This window comes from Dipodomys ordii, unplaced genomic scaffold, assembly GCF_000151885.1.
Source record: "Dipodomys ordii isolate 6190 unplaced genomic scaffold, Dord_2.0 Scaffold27, whole genome shotgun sequence".
Taxonomy (NCBI): Eukaryota; Metazoa; Chordata; class Mammalia; order Rodentia; family Heteromyidae; genus Dipodomys; species Dipodomys ordii.
Window position 1 is genome coordinate 4,646,594 of NW_012267243.1, and position 17,425 is coordinate 4,664,018.

The 17,425-nt window shown below is 39.1% G+C and overlaps 1 protein-coding gene across 2 annotated transcripts in view; it reads left to right on the forward strand.

Moving 5' to 3' along the window:
- Stx6 (syntaxin 6) overlaps positions 1-17,425 on the forward strand; it is a 51,096-nt gene that overhangs the window by 3,425 nt on the left and 30,246 nt on the right. For both annotated transcript variants that reach the window (XM_013015723.1, XM_013015724.1), the window contains exons 2-3: positions 7,816-7,985; positions 11,790-11,884. In XM_013015723.1, coding sequence (XP_012871177.1) covers positions 7,816-7,985; positions 11,790-11,884 — 265 coding nt within the window. The remainder of the gene's footprint in view (positions 1-7,815; positions 7,986-11,789; positions 11,885-17,425) is intronic.

Here is a 17,425-nt window from a genome sequence, read left to right on the forward strand (position 1 = left end):
TATGGCTTCCTTATGGTCTAGCACAGTGTAGATCCAAGCAGGTATCTCCTACTTAGTATTTATGGCTACCTGTTGCCTAAGGAATAAAATGCAAGCACTTCATGGCCTCCCCAATGCAGCACCTTCCTAGGCCTAAACCTCCTACTCATTGTGCCTTCTCTGGCTTCAGTGCTCTAGCATTACCAGATTCCACGCAGTGACTTTGCCTGCAGTGTTGAGTGGGCCCACATGGAGCCACACTGTCTGATTCATCTTCTCAGTCTTCAAGAGGCTGTGTGAAGCACCTCCATTGCCTCCAGGAAGGACTTCCTGGGGCACCCGTAACACATTTTTGTGCTTTCCTCTGGCTCTCTTTCATTATTATACTATGAGCTATTGAAGTTTGGGACTGTTTGTTTTTCCTGCATTTCTAGCCTAATGCCTTGAGTGTATTGTGCAAATGTTGAACACACTGTAGGTTATGGTGATGATGTTTAGTGGGTAGGACCACTATCAGCAGAGGCATGGACAGACAGACAGCGGATGTTTAGAAATTACAAAGGGGAATAGCCCAGGAGAGCAAGTTTACTGGTGGAATTAAGAATAATATCTAACATTTAAAGGGATTCATCTCCTGGGCCAGGCTTTATTTGCTAAGGAAGCATTTTATACTGAGTTTCATGTTGTATGGACAGCCAGATGATGTGAACATGTACAGATAGGTGAAGAGTTATATGATTTGGAAATACTGGCTGACTAAACCTAGTAAGGCTTCAATCTAGTCCTTAAGGCAAGTGTCTGTTTCTAATTACAGGGATATAAGGGCTGTGTCAGGTAGGGGAGCAGCTGACCCAAAGACTAGAAGAAGAACCAGGAATGAGAAAGGTGAGGATGGGAAGAAAACCTGGCAACTGAAGCAATTCATTTTAGTGAGAAATCAGGTTGGATATTGCAGGTGGCCAATTTGGGCTGCAGAAAGCATGAGGAGGGATTGGAAAGGTTGGATTAAGAGTTACATTTTGTCGGGGGAGGGGGGGAGGGGGACGGTCATGGGGCTTGAACTCTGGGCCTGGGCACTGCCCCGAGCTCTTCAGCTCAAGGCTAGCACTCTACCACTTACAGTTTTCTGAGTGGTTTATTGGAGATGAGAGTGTCATGGACATTCCTTCCCTGGCAGACTTTGAATGGTGATCCTCAGATCTCAGCCTTCTGAGTAGCTAGGATTATAGGCATGAGCCACAGGCACCTGGATAAGAGTTTAAATTTAATCAGGTTTCTATTAGACATATTTTATATAGTCACATGAGGACTCAAACCCAAATCTTCTGATTCCACAAAGAAAATAGATTTGTCTGGAGACTTTGTAAAAGTGAAGTTTAAATAGATCTTGGTCATAGAAAGCTTTTGATAGGCAGGGTCAGAAGAACTTGAGGCAAGCAGCTAAGATGCACGAACCCCAGGTCTCTCTTCTTTGTTCAGCAAGAATAGTTGAGATTATGTTGAAAGTTTCTTCATATCTAAAAATCCAGTGACTGAGTGTAGAGGTTGTACAAGGTGAGAAGGAGGAGGAGGAGTCAAAGATGACTTGTCTGCACAAGTTTTGAAATTTGGGGATTAGCCCTGTTGGCTAAAATGAAGAGGAGAAAGAAGCATGTTTTCTTTTTTTGTTTGTTTTACTTTTGTTTGCTTATTTGAACACTACTTTTCTTGTAGCAAAGATGTGGTTAGTTTGATTTTAGGTAAGTGGAAAGTTCCTCTACAGGCAACAGAAGATAAAGGAAGTAATCCTGTGTGAGTAATTAGCATTGGAAATGCAATTGAGGAGTCTTTGAAACATGTGAATGCCAGTGAGCCCAGGAGCTGTAGGAAGAATGCAGGGAAGTACGGGGATTGATCAAGTAGAGGGAAAGAAAAAAAAATGCTAGGAAACTAGAATAAAATAGTGTCACAGAAAGAGAGGAAGTTTGTTTTTTTTGTTTTTAAACAGATGTGCTGGGTATTATGTCATGTACACAAGTTAAATGTTATTGATGGCATTAGTGTAATCTGTGGAAACCGCAGGAAGCTAGGATCAGAATTACATGATAATGAAGATAATTAAGTAGTGATCATCTATTTTATTTGCTTTCCCTAACCATGGGAGTACTTACCAAAAAATACCATAGGGTAGTTAAATTTGGAAATGGTGTGTGGGGGGGGGGGGGGGGAGATGGGGGGATATTTCTCTTAAAAAGAAAGATATAAGGCGTGGATGGGCAGTGGATTAGGTTTGGGTAGTAGGAGCCAGCTTTGGTGGAGAGTGAAGGATGATGTTTGCAAAGGCTTGCACAGCCTGGGTCTTCCAGGTTTCATCACTGGATTAGAAACCATCTGCCTCTACTAGCCTCTTACATATTCTAGGACTAAGCCTCCAAAATGAACCTTTAGGGGATCACACATAATCCATATCCAAACATAATGGATGAGCGACTACTTCCTTTTCCTCTTCTTGGCAAACTTGATTAAGTACAAGTAACAAAACTGATTTTGTGGACATTTGCATATATTGTTTGTCCTAGAGACAAGTTGGGGCATGATGGGAAAGATCAATCACAGCGATCTTACCAGGACAGTGGCTTACTACTAAAGCAGCTCTGTTACAAGTGATCCCATGGGAATTGTGGTGGCTCACAGTGAAGGGCCTTCATTATGATGTTTAGTCCTTTAGAACATGATGAGTCTTGTAATTTTGACAGACTGTTTGTCGGACAGCAAAGGGAAGTCTCTTCTGGAATATTAACACACTGGGGCCCTTGTTATCTATGAAATGTTGTAGGATTAAGACTGACTTTGGGAGCATGTACAACAGAAAATGTGCTTGATTTAGTAATTTCTCCTTTAAGGACATGTATGTTTATCTGGGTCAGGAGCTAAAACTATTTCCTCAAAAGGTGATTAGCAACCTCTCAACGAAATTTTCAAGATATTGGTGAATAGATTCTTTATCAATAAGTTTTCTGATCTGAACTCTTTAAGAATTCAAAGAATATCTATGCTCCTTCATTTACTTCTGAGTATCAGGCTTTAATAATTTCTAGTACATTGTTGGAAGAAGAATATACTCTATAGGGTAAAGAGGGTGATTTCAGCCTTTCTGGAACCACAGACACATGGAGACTGTTAAGTAACCAGCAGCTGCAGTTATTCACTTAGACTGAAGTGCTCCTCACAGAATGAAGTGCTCACTTGGGCTGCCTGTGTGGGGTGGAAAACAAAGCTGGTGTGCATTTGTGGGAAATGCCTAGCTCACCAGTTTCAGGAGTATCTTCCTCCTGAAACAACTACCTCGCCTTTCCTGAGAAAGTAGTGTAATGGAAATTGTGTTGACTCTCACACTTTCAAACAGATGGTACCATTATATACTGTCATGTTTTGTGAATTGACTTATTTGAAATGTGATCCTCAGTGTTTATTCCAGGTGCTAACAGGTGGTTCTGATTAGAGAGATGTCTGGTATATTAGGTATGTCTTGTGGCTCGACACTCTACAGAAGATTTGTTGTTGGTCAAGAGGTCCCTGATTGCTTCTGTCTGTATCCAGCGTGTACCATCTCTCTAATAGTCAGCCTTTGAATGCTCATCAGTATGCCAGAAGCTGAAATGTTGTAAGGTTCTTTTCTTCTTTCTCTGTTTTTGGACTTGAACTTGGTATTTGATGCTTTTGCTCTTGAGCTTGCACTGTACCACTTGAGCCATGCCTCTAGTCCCTCTTCTTCATTTTTATTAGTGTTTTTTTTTCTCTTCTGGTACTTAAAATGTTGGAAGGAATAAGATGCCTGAAATTTCTATCTTAAAGCCACAGTCAGCAGACACCTTGATCAGGCAGAACACATTTTTGTCCTGGCTATTTCAGAAGAATTGGTTAATAAATTATAAAGGAACGGTTCTTTTAGTTTGGGCACAGTGAATTTGCTGCCTTTATGGGCTAGTGGTAGAGAAAATGTTCTTTTTTTTTAATTGTGAAAATACTGTACAGAGGGGTTACAATTACATGGGCAAGATAATGAGTACATTTCATATCAAGCATTGTAGCCTCCTCCTTTGTTTACCCTTCCTATCCCTTCCCATCCTCCCTCCCCCCCACCCAATCGTCCCACCCCCCAAGTTGTAAAGTTCGTTTTCGACATGACAACTTGTACTTCTCATTGTTGGAACAGATCCACCTGTATCCTTATTTAAACGACTTGTTTTTCCCCTTCCCCTCCACAAATTATACCAACATCAAATACAGTGAAAGCAGGGGTTATACTGTGGGGGAGGGACATACAAAGCAACAAAGAAATAATCTTATAATTGTGTTAGAAACAAATGCATGAAAGAAAAAAACATTTAAAATACATATCTTAGGGTTCATTTTCCTAACATCACCTTATTTGACCTTTTCTGCTTGACTCATACATATACTAGATATTGCAAATAAGGGAACCTATGGGATCTATGTTTCTTTGGGCTTGGCTTACTTCACTTAATATAATTTTTTCCAAGTCTTTCCATTTCCTAACAAATGGGGCAATGTCATTCTTTCTGATGGAGGCATAGAATTCCATTGTGTATATATACCACATTTTCTTGATCCATTCATCTACTGAGGGGCATCTGGGTTGGTTCCATATCTTAGCTATGGTAAATAATGCTGCAATAAACATAGTCGTGCTGGTAGCTTTAGTGTGGTCTTGTTTGTAAACATTTGGGTAAATGCCCAAAAGTGGGACTGCTGGGTCATAGTGGAGCTCTATGTGGAGTCTTTTGAGGAACCTTCATACTACTTTCCAAAGTGGTTGAACAAGTTTACACTCCCACCAACAATGAAGTAAGGTTCCCTTCTGTCCATATCCCCTCCAGCATCTGTTGTTATTAGAGTTCTTGATTTTTGCCATTCTAACTGGGGTGAGGTGATATCTCAATGTTGTTTTGATTTGCATTTCTTTTATGGCTAGAGAGGTTGAGCATTTCTTCATGTGTCTATTGGCCATCCTTCTTTCTTCTTCAGAGAAGTGTCTCTTTAAGTCATTAGCCCACTTATTTATTGGGCAGTTATTTCTTTGAGGATTTGTTGTTGGGGGATTTAATTTTTTGAGTTCCAATTATATTTTAGATATGAGACCCTTGTTCATTGTATGGCTAGTGAAGATCTTTTCCCAATCCATGGGCTTTCTATTGATCTTGCTAGCTATGTCCTTTGCCATGCAGAAGCTCTGCAACTTCATGCAATCCCATTTGTCCAACCTTTCTTTGATTTGTTGTGTTTCCGGGTCTCTATTAAGAAAATTTTGGCCTGTGCCAAGGAGACCTAGGGTTTCTCCTATTCCATCCTGTAATGTTTTCAGAGTGTCTGCTTTGACTCCGAGGTCTTTGATCCATTTGGAGTTGATTCTGGTGCAGGGTGATATATAAGGATCTAGCTTTAGTTTTCTACAAGTAGTTAACCAATTTTGCCAGCACCATTTACTGAAGAGGCTGTCTTTCTTCCATTCTATTTTTTTAGCTCTCTTATCGAAGATTAGATGGCTATAGGTCTGTAGGTTCATTTCTGGGTTTTCAATTCTATTCCATTGGTCCTGAGGTCTGTTCTTGTGCCAGTACCAAGCTGTTTTGATTACTATGGCTTTATAGTAGAGTTTGAAATTTGGTATTGATATTCTTCTAGCAGTGTTCTTTCTGTTGAGGAGCGTTTTTGCTATTCGGGGTCTTTTATTGTTCCATATGAATTTTTGGATTGCCTCTTCTATTTCCTTGAAGAATGAGGTTGGAATTTTGATAGGTATCACATTGAATTTGTAGATAGCCTTGGGAAGTATTGCCATTTAGGGAAAATGTTCTTAAAACCTTGTAACGATATCATATCTAAAAGCTTGCTCGATCATAGCACAGGCTTGTCTCATATCTAAAAGCATGCTGGATCGGAGCACTCACAGGCCTTGTCTCAGACTTTTTAAAAAATATGATTTTATTGTTATTATTTAGGTGTTGTACAGAGGGTTTACCATTTCAGAAATCAAATAATGCATACATTTCTTTCTTTTTTTATATTTTTTATTGACATTTCTTTTTGAACAATGTCCCCCCCTTCTTTTGCTTTTCTCCAGTTTCCCCCTCTCATCCCTGCCCACAAGCTACATATTTCATTTTCTACGTAGTGTATACTGTGCCCCCTACAGCCCCCCACCAAAAAGAAAAAAACCCAAAAGCAAAAACAGATACCACTACTACCACCAGCAACAAAGAAACCCATGTTTCATTTCCTGGAATTTGTTTTGTAATAGTATTTTAAATTTTCAGAGGGGTTATACCTTTGTATTCCTCTGGTAAGGAACACAAAGTCTCCGTGTGAATGCCTAGAGTCTTACGTAAGTCATTATGTACAGTTGCATTTTGTTTTATTTTTGGTCGGTCGTGGGCTTGAACTCTGGTCCTGGGCGCTGTCCCTTAGCTCTTCAGCTCAAGGCGAGCGCTCTACCACTTGAGCTACAGCGCCACTTCCGGTTTTCTGGTGGTTTATTGGAGATAGGAGTCTCACGGTCTCTCTCGCCCGGGCTGGCTTTGAACCGAGATCCTCAGATCTCAGCCTCCCGAGTAGCTAGGATTACAGGCGTGAGCCACCAGCGCCCAGCTTTACAGTTGCATTTTAGATCTAGCTTCCACCTATGAGAGAAAATGTGTCATTTGTTTCTCTGAACTTGTCTTACCTCACTTAACATGATTGTTGTAGGTCTATCCATTTTCCTGCAAATGACATACTCTTTTTCTTTCTAATAAATAAGTAAAATTTCATTGTGTATGTGTACTGTATTGTATTGATCCACTCATCTATTGTAGGGCATCTGGGCTATTTCCATAACTTGGCTATTGTGGTGAATAGTGCAGCAGTGAACATTGGATGTGCAAGTGTTTTTACAGTATCCTGACTCAAAATGTGTACTGGGTAGATGCCCAAACTTTTTTCATACACCTAAAAAATAAAAAAATATTAACCAGTTACATAGCATTACTTAATCCAGGAAAGCAGATATGTTTACAGCTAATAATATAAAACCTAAACAGATTTTAAATCCCAAATCTTCTAGATTAAAATATCTTAAAATATTCAACCCATAAACAAGATGCATAAGAGTCATTTTCCTTTCGCCCTTCAAACCCCAAGAAAAGAAAGGTAGTGCCAGGGCATTTCCATATAAATATAAATTATTATTAAAAATTAAATTGTTATTATAAAGGTGATGTACAGAGATATTTCAGTTACATAAGCCAGGTAAAGAATACATTTCTCTTTGGACACTATCACCCCTTCCCTTGCTTTCTTCATTTTCCCTTTCATTCTCACAAGTTGCATAGTTCATTTTCAATATAGTGTCTAGTGAGTACCACTGCTGCATTTGTTCACCCTGAATATAAATTATTATCAACACCAAATGGAAGCAGTGGGAACATTAAGTGCCCTTTAATTTGTGGAATTGTTTCTTTATATTTTTTTTAAAAAGTCTATTCATACAAAAATTAAATTTGTCTTCTTTAAATCTTATATTATGGCTACTTAATGGTTCCTTTCACTCCCAGATACTGTAGTTTGAACTCAGACCTGCAGCTTGCCAGGCAGGTGCTCTAGAATTTAAACTTCATTTCCGGCTGAGAACATAATCGTCTGTGTATTTGAATTTTGATACTTGTCCATGATGAACCTTCTTCTGTGGGAATGGTAGTTGATGAGGATGGTGTATGATTGTAATGTTAACTTAGGTCATGCACCAACTTGTTGGGAACTGTCATGTGTGACTTCTCCTTTTCTTCACCTTGATTGTAGAGAGGTACAGAAAGCAGTCAACACTGCCCAGGGATTGTTTCAGAGATGGACGGAACTCCTCCAGGACCCCTCTGTGGCAACAAGGGAAGAAATCGACTGGACTACAAACGAGTTAAGAAACAACCTCCGTAGCATCGAGTGGGATCTGGAGGACCTTGATGAAACTATCAATATCCTTTTCTGTGCCTGTCTGTGCTGCTTGGGGTATATGCACAAGTGGACAAGTTTTACCCACATGTCTCAAGTACATAGACGATACATTTCCTTTTCTAATCGATTGCTGTTGCTCCTGTTTGTACCATGACACACACACAAAATTTTCTCTGTAAGCTAAGGTAGCATAGCCCATTTCCACAGTGCTTAACACATCCTGTAGTTACAGAAGCAGCGTATTTGGTTGTCTGACTTTCACTGTGGAGTCAGACTATTAATGTTCAGATTCTGGTTCCACCACCAAGAGGTAAAAGCAAACTTTTTCTCTCTACTCACACTGAGTAAAGTTTTTCTGATAACACATATATGTGAATATTTTCCCCCCACACCAAGCATTTCTCCAGCAGACACCAGGTGGGAGTCATGCAGTTGAATTTCATTTTGACACTGTCTTCCTGGAGATAGTATCAGACCCCATAGGAGCCAAGACTACTCCCAATTCAGATGCTTCTCAGGTCCTAGTTTCTGACCTGTTCATCATCTTCCCTCAGAGCAGCTCATAGAATTCAGGGAGACACATTACTCATGTTCCCATTTATTATAAAGGCTGTTATTGGCGGCAGGGGGCGGTGTGGGGGAGAGAGAAGTAAAAGCTATTACAAAGTAGGCAGATGAAAGAGATGCTTAGGACAAGGTATGGGAAAATAGAAAAGGACACTACTCTTTTCTGGAGCACCACCATCCACCATCTAAACAAATTCAGACAGCTATCTTGAAGCTCCTGTTACCCTATCCATTTGGAGAATTATGGGAGCTTCATTACATAGGCATGATTCATTACATCATTGGGCATTTAACCCCTTTTCCCTCCCCGAGGTAGGAAGTAGGTTGAGGCTGAAAGTTCCTACTCTCTAATCACACAGTTGATTTCTCTGGTGAGCAGTCCCCATCCTGAGGAGCTCTATGAGCTCCTAGACCATAGTTACCTCATTAGCATACAGAATGACCCTTACAACTTAAAGAGATTACAAGTATTTTAGGAACTATGTACCTGGAACTGGGACTGAAACCAAACATCCATTTAATACAGAATCACAACCAGTTACTGTGACTTTGAGCACATTGCTGAACCTCTCTACTTCAGTTTCTTCTTCAGTAGAGAATTGGGATAACCAGAGGACTTACTCCATAGGTATTCTTGTACTCTTGTACATGGGTAGAGTGTTACATAGGTAAAGAGCTTAGAATGGTGGCATGGCACATAGTAAACTTCTAGAAAACTTTCAACAGTTGTGCTGGGGGTGTAGCTCAGTGGTACGGCATTTGTCTAGCCTAATATACAGGGCCCTGTATTCTATCCCCAGTACCACAGGGAAAAATAATAGTATTCATCATTATTGTATAGATTTACATTATATACTGATATACTACAGACCAATTTTATCCATTGTTTATCAGAGAATAAAAGAAAATATTTTTGGTTGTTAAGAAGTAATGTTAAGGGGCTGAGAAGGTAGCTCAGTGGTAGAGTGCTTGCCTTGCATGCATGAGTTCGATTCCTCAGTACCACATAAGCAGAAAAAGCTGGAAATGGAGCTATGGCTCAAATGGTAGAGCACTAGCCTTGAGCTGAAGAGCTGAGGGACAGCGCCCAGGCCCAGAGTTCAGGCCTCATCACAGACCAAAATAAATAAAAATAAAAGAAGTAATGTTAAATTTCTGCTACATTGGAGAGTTATCTGTTACTGGGAAACTGTTGAGTAAAAGCAGGTTTTCCTATTGATGTTCTAAGATAAAGTCCAGACACCTTGCTGATGAATTAGAGATCTGTTGGAAGCTGAATTATGTGGGCATGTCTGTGTTGTGTTACTGTTTTCTATAAGTGAAACAAAACATTAAGGAAACAGCTTGTTTAAGGATCAACCACTAGTTAGCACAGGTTAATATGCAGTTGATAGCTAGTGCTTACTTGCTATTATTATGATCCTAGGTGCCTTTTAGGTTATTAAAGGCAAGTGTGTTACATAAAACATAGTAGGTGATGTATCAGAATCACAGTTTTATTCAGATACTTCTTCCTTTGAGATAGGGGGGAATTAATAAAGATTGGGGAAGATTTAAAAAGAAACAAAACTGGGAGGACCAAGTATAGTAGTACAAGCCTATAATCTCAGCAGTCAGGAGGATATAACAAGAGAAACAAGTTCCAAGCCAGGCTGAATTATGTAGTTGTTTGTCACAAACAAAAGAAATGATGAGCTAAAGTTTTGAGGGATACTCATTTATTTAGTAAATGTTTCTTTTTTGTTGGTTGTGGGGCTGGAACTCAGGGCCTGGTCGCTGTCCCTGAGCTCTTCTGCTCAAGGCTACCTACCTCTCTACCACTTTGAGCCACAGCTCCACTTCGTTTCTGAGTGGTTAACCGGAGATAAGAGTCTCATGGGGACTTTTCTGCCAGGGCTGTCTTCTAACCCCCATCCTTAGGTCTCAGACTTCTGAGTAGCTGGGCGTATAGCCGTGAGCCACCAGCTCCCAGCAAACATTTCTTCAGTGTACTATGTCCCAGGTATTTTGTTGGATTATTAAGATTAGGTTAGTAAATTAAATAGTGTACCAGCCCTCATGGAACTTAAGGTTGAGAACAGATATTAAATAATAACACATATTACCTAAAGTCCATGCTAGAGTATAAGATAGCTTCCCTAAAGGTTTGATTTTTTTTTTTTTTTGTAGAAGAGAGTATTTTGAAATGAAAATTGAAAATGCTTGTAAACACTGTCATAAATCAGAAGATAAGTGTTGGTAGGTCAGGAAGAACCCAGCTTTCCTGTGATCAGAGAGGCCATAAGTGTAGTAAATACAACCAGTAGGAGCTTGTGTGTATATGTGTGTGTGTGTGTGTGTGTGCGCATGTATGTGCCCTGGGGATTTAACCCAAGGCTTTGAGTTAGGCAAGCTATCACTAAGTTATATACTGAACCTTTTTTTTTTTATTTTTGTCTGTTGTGGGGCTTGAAGTCAGAGGCTCTCTCCGAACCTCTTTGTGCTCAAGACTAGTGCTCTGCTACTTGAGCCACAGTGCCACTTCCAGTTTTTGAGTGGTTAATTGGAAATAAGAATCTCATGAGAAGCCGGGTGCTGGTGGCTCATGCCTGTAATCCTAGCTACCCAGGAAGCTGAGATCTGAGGATGGCAGTTCAAAGCCAGCCAGGGCAGGAAAATCCATGAGTTTCTTACCTCCAGTAAACCAACAGAAAACTGGAAGTGGCTCAAGTGGTAGAGAGCTAGCCTTGAGCTGAAGAGCTGAGCCCAGGCCCAGAATTCAAGCCCCATGACTGACAAAAATAAAAAACAAAAATAAAAAAGAGTCTCATGGGGACTTTTCTTTTCTGCCTGGGCTATCTTTGAACTGCAGTCCTCATATTTCAGCCTCCTGACTAGCTGAGCTTACAGGTATGAGCCGCTGGTGCCTGGCCACCCTTTATTTTTTGAGAAAGGGCCTTGTCCCGTAGCTCAGGCTAGCCTGTAACTTGCTTCCCTCCTCTGCATCCGAAGTACTGGAATTACAGGTATGTACCATTATAGAATACCATAGCAGAAGCTCTTTCTTAACTGGGAAGACCATCTCACTTGTCATGGAGTGAAGGAGTCTTCACATTGTTATGGGCAGAGAAAGTTTGGGAATGTTTAGGGTCAAATTGTCTTTGCTTTTAAAAAGTTTGGGTCAGCTTTTACTGATGGCATGTAAAACATTCTTTAGTTTAACTATATGTTGTTAGGCTTTTGATTGTGGAATTGCTGAGCCTTGACTTTTGACTCACGCATAGTTGAAGCAAATCCTAGAAAATTCAACCTTGATGCATCTGAATTGAGTATAAGAAAAGCCTTCATTACAAGTACTCGACAAATCGTCAGGGTAAGAAATATGATCTTACTTACTGTGTTACCTGTGTAAGAAAAGGCCACATTTCTTAGAACTCTTTCCTGTAATTGTAAACTAGTAGGTCAAGTCTCAGGCCATGTTTTAGTATGAATTCAATGTCAGTTTCCCACAAACAACTTCTCTGATTGAGAAAACAAAAAGAATGTTTTTAGTATTGTATGGCTTATTAGAGAAAAAAAATAAAACAACAAACTACTGGCTATGGAAAGCTTGTTGTAATATATGATCTACTTGTTCATGTCTCTGATTTCTTAAACTAGTAAGTTCTTTTCCTTGGTATGCTTTGTTTCTGGACAAATGGAAGAATTCTGTTGTAGAAGACATTTGATGGATGGGTAATCACTTGTGTTCTGAACATTGCAACCCCCTCCCCCCCCTTGGTTTGGATGGTAGTCTCTCCTACCATCTGAGTTGCTTCTGGACTCTTGTAGCCTATGTTATTGACACTGTCATATACAACTTGGCAGCCTCTCAGGATTTATCCAGAACAAGCATCTATCAGTGTGGCGAAAAAACCCAACATATGCACAAAACGTAGTTGACTAAATTTTTAGTCCCTAATTTTTAAAAATACATCAGTTATTAAAAAATCTAGGAGAGTATGGTTTAAACATAATCTTGCATCATTAAGATGTTTTGTATTTTGAAACTATATGGCCAAGCTATTTGGTTAGCGTAACTAGATGTAAGAGAACCAGATGTCTTTAACATATGTACTAGAGAGCAGCCTCTTTGAATAAAAAGACTTGGGATCAGACCAGTGCTAACATATGGCAGGAACCTTGGTGTGTATTTGCCAAAGACTTTCTGTCATGTGATTTCCTCTTGAAAGTATTTGAAATGCTAGGTTATCATTGAACTTTATATATTGTTTCTGTTTAATTCAATAGTTGCATTTCTGTATTCTTATGCCTAAATTGTTTATAACGAAAACCACATGGTAGAAACCTTTCTGACTTACGGTACTCCCATCTAGGAAGTAAGTGTTTAGATTGGAGTCTACTAATATCTAGCCAGTTCAAAATGCTGTTCTAGTAGGCCCTGTTGTTAGATGACATCTTTTGTATAATGACCTAACTCCCTGGTTGTTTTTGATGAATATAATTTTCTTTCCTTTCTTTTTTGTAATAGGTTTTCAGAAAGATGCTACCTTCAATTGTAATATTTAGTGGTGGCTTGCAGGCTAAGCAAATACTCTTCTTCTTTCTTTTTTGGTGCCAGTTCTAGGCTTGAATTCAGGGGTTAGGTGCTGTTACTGTACTTTTGTGCTCAGGCTAGCACTGTACCACTTGAGCCACAGCTCTGCTTCTGGCTTTTGAGTGGTTAATTGGTGATAAGATTCTCACACTTTCCTGCCCAGGCTGCCTTTGCAACACAATCCTCAGAACTCAGTCTCCTGAGTAGCTAGGATTACAGGTCACTATTGCCTGGCCTGGAAAGGTTTCAAAAGTACATTCATAATAAGGAAATAGCAATGGAACTGGGTTGAATTTCTTCTAGAATCTTGGTCGTGATGACAGAGTTATTGGTTTTCATGACAGAGAAGCAAGATTTCCTTTTCTGGATGAAAATGTCCTCTCTTATTCCTAAATTCCCTACCAGTTTGGGAAAAGGCAAATTTGGAATTGGTGAAAAATTACTTCTATGTCTTGCAGCCATGGAACTTGGTCTTCCATCCTCCTCTATTCTACCAAAAATGGGCCATGCAGTTTGGATCTAGAATTTCAAAAATGGAAAAAATAAAAAAGCATCTGATAATGTGGAAGGCTCCATAAAGCTTCTTATAAAACCTTTCTTTTGAAAAGAAAATTGTTTTTTTTTTTTTTTTTTGGGTCCGGTCATGGAGCCTGAACTCTGGGCCTGAGCGCTGTCCCTCAGCTCTTCAGCTCAAGGCTAGCGCTCTACCACTTGAGCCACAGTGCCACTTCCAGATTTTTTCTTTTTGCTTATGTGGTGCTGAGGAATTGAACCCAGGGCCTCAGGCATGCAAGGCAAGCACTCTACCACTGAGCCAACTTCCCAGCCCCAAGAAAGGTTTTTTTGAAAGGATATTAAGCCATAATATGATCTCACATCACTTACTAAATACTAGTTATATAAAAATACTCTTGTCCTATTATTGTAAAAAAAAAAAAAGTACATTCAAAGGAATATTTTAACTCAAGTCAGTACATCAAAATTTTGCTGTATTTCTAGATTGGCCACTACTGGCCAGTTGTGAGGTAATAGTATTTGACAACTCTTCTGCTTTGACTTAAATAAATTTTAATTGAAAGTGTATTTTAATTGAAAGTGTAATAGAAGAAAGTAGCAGTGATGCTAACGTGATTAAAAATAAAAAGAAGAAAATACATTGATTGCAGTGTTGCTTTATTCAGCTCAACAGTGTTTGTATAGGTACCTCTAGGTTCTAAATGGAGGAGATTGATAAGAGAGGTCAGGAAGTTAGCAGATGTGGAAAGTAAGACAATACCAAATTCAGATTACAGGTTTATCAAAATTCTTGTTACTATTGTCAGTTGGCTCTCATTTAATATTCAGTTTTTTGTTTTTTTGTTTTTTTTTTGGTTGGTTGTGGGGCTTAAACTGAAGGCCTAGGTGCTGTCTCCGAGTCTCTTTGTGCTCAAAGCTATTGCTCTACTACTTGAGCCACAGTGCCACTTTTGGTTTTTGAGTGGTTAATTGGAGATAAGAGTCTCATAGGGACTTTTCTGCCCCACTTGGCTTTAAACCACAATCCTCAGATCTCAGCCTCCTGAGTAGCTAGGATTACAGGTGTGAGCCACCCGCATCCGGCTCAATAATTTTTAATATACAAGTCAAAATATAGCATTGGTTAAGATAGCTAGTGTGGATAAGATATCTGATGTGTTCTCTGATGATGGAATGTGAGGCCTCTGAGTAGGAAACCGTGGTAGGAAAACCTGGGATGTCTCATTTGTTCAGCCTGGAAGACTGTGAGATGGAAACAGGAGCATAAATAACGGGCATTTATTGTTCTTTTGCACATGAACCATATTTTATTGGGACTGCTTCTTGATTGCTGGTGTTAAACTTCATGTGTTAGGAAGAGGATGAATAATTAGGTTTTTTGGCATAATAGATGGTTACAATGTTTTAAAATGGTTCAGTAACAGCTTAAAATTTCATATCCCAGTAAGGAAGGTGAGCTTCTGTGGAGTGTCTGTGATTTTAACCTACATAGATAAAAGGTCATCCTGGAAGTAAAGGCCATAGCTCCTGAAGCTCCTCTACCTGCAGCTGGGGGCTCATGCCGGCTGCCCATGACATGACTACCAGTGTTCCACGCACTCTCCATAGTTTTTATTAAGCAAGATCTTAAAATCTGAGATTGGAGAATAGCATTAAAATAATGCATGTTCATTAAAAAATTAGAACAATTTTATAAAAAAAATGGAAACTGTAATACCCAAATATAATGCTTTGTTGTAATTTTTTGAGTCATTTTCCTATCAGTACAATCAGGGCATGCTAGACAATCAGGCTACTCTGGAGTTACATCTGTAGGCCACCTTTATATTTTCTTTTATTCTGATATGGGATCTTGAACTTAGGGATTTGCCACTTGAGCAAGTACGTTAGCTCTGCTTTTTGCTGGTTATTTTGGAGATGGTGTATTGAGTTTTCTGCCTAGGCTAGCTTTAAACTGTTATCCTCTAGGTCTCAGCCTCCTGAGTAGCTAGGATTATAGGTGTGGAACATTTTGAAGTTGTGATCTTACTGTTTTTCAATTATATGTCTTAAAATTTTTTTAAGTAAAAATAATTTATATTTACTATTTAAAAAAATGCTAATAATTGTAATGTGTTTGAAAGATGTCCCTCCATTTGCTCCCTAGATATAATCGTCAGTATTTTTCTAATCATTTTGTGGACATTGAAATAACATCAATTCTTAAAAAGAAGTGACATGATATTCTGTAATTTTTTTTTTCTGTGAAAATGCATATGGTAAATTGTGTGGGAGGCTGAGATAGGAGGAGACTGAGATTCAGGCCATTCTTGGCTATGTGGTGAGGCCCCATCTGAAAAATAAAAATTGTACTTTGGACACTGTCTTATATCTATGCATATATGTGTATATATATGCCGCACTGTCTAGTAGAAAGATATGTGAATCATTGTGTTTTGTAAAATTTTCTGGTATTAAAAAAAATAGAAATAAGTGAATCAAATACAGATTATTGAGCCTAATATATCCAGACAATTATCTGAACATGCAGACAACATAAGAAATATTTATGAGAAGCTAAATTTTGTTTTGGCCTTTTATACTGAGAATTCTAGGAGCCAGGCGCCATGGCTCACATCTAGCTACTCAGGGGGCTGAGGTCTGAGGATCGCAGTTCAAAGCCAGCCCAGACAAGAAAGTCCTTGAGACTCTTATCTCCAATTAACCACCAGAAAACCAGAAATGGCACTGTGGCTCAGAGTGACAGAGCATTAGCCTTGAGCAAAAGAGCTCAGTGCCTATGCCTAGTTTAAGCCCCACAACCAATAAATAAATAAAATTCTAGGGCTGGAGATGTGGCTCAAGTAGTATAATACTAGCCTAGCAAACACGAAAGTCCTGATTTCAAACACCAGCATTCAGGGGGGAAAAAAAAACCAAAAATGAATTTAAAGTCTGGGTATTTTACATTTAAGTGCATCTCAATTCAGATGTGAATTTTTCACTGGAAATATTTAACATATTTAGAATTCATAAAACAACTGAAAAAGTAGATTTATAAACTCAATTTTCTCAGCTACACTTAAAAATTTTTCTAGTAAATGAACATGTTTCAGTTAATTAAAATAAATGGATTCAGTTCCTTGATTGTACTGACCCTGTTCTAAGTGTTCAGTAGCTATAGTTGGTTGTTGTGTCTGTTCCCGGGCCTGACAGCTTTAAATGGTCCCTTGTTATAATTGTGTACTTCAATATGATGGCAATATTGACTTGCCTGGTTACTGTGTTGTTGACTGCTGTTAATCACACTTCATATACTATCTCTTAATGCCACAGTGCTTCTATGATATATTACCCAAATGAGTAGAAGTAGTAGAGAAATGGGGTAATTTTGTCCGTCTTAACACTGATACTAAAAAACGTGAATTCTTGAACCCAGATCTTTTACGTGAAAGAGTATATGACTGACCCTAATGGCTTCTGTAATCTGGCTCTGCTATGATTTAGTTACTGACTGAGCAGTCAAAAACTGTACTTTAGGTACCAGTAGCTCATGGCTATAATCCTGATTTAGGAGGCTGAAATATGAGTTTAGAGTTAACCAGCAGAAATCTTGAGTGTAGCCCAAGTGTTAAGAGTGCCAGACAGGAGCAAAAAAGCCAACCAAGAGTGCAATCCCCTGTACCATAAATAAATAAATAAATATTTAATTTAAAAAAATCTAGGGGCTAAGAAGGTGGCTCAGTGGTAGAGCGCTTGCCTTGCATGCATGAGGCCCTGGGTTCAATTCCTCAGCACCACATAAGCAAAAAGAAAAAAGCC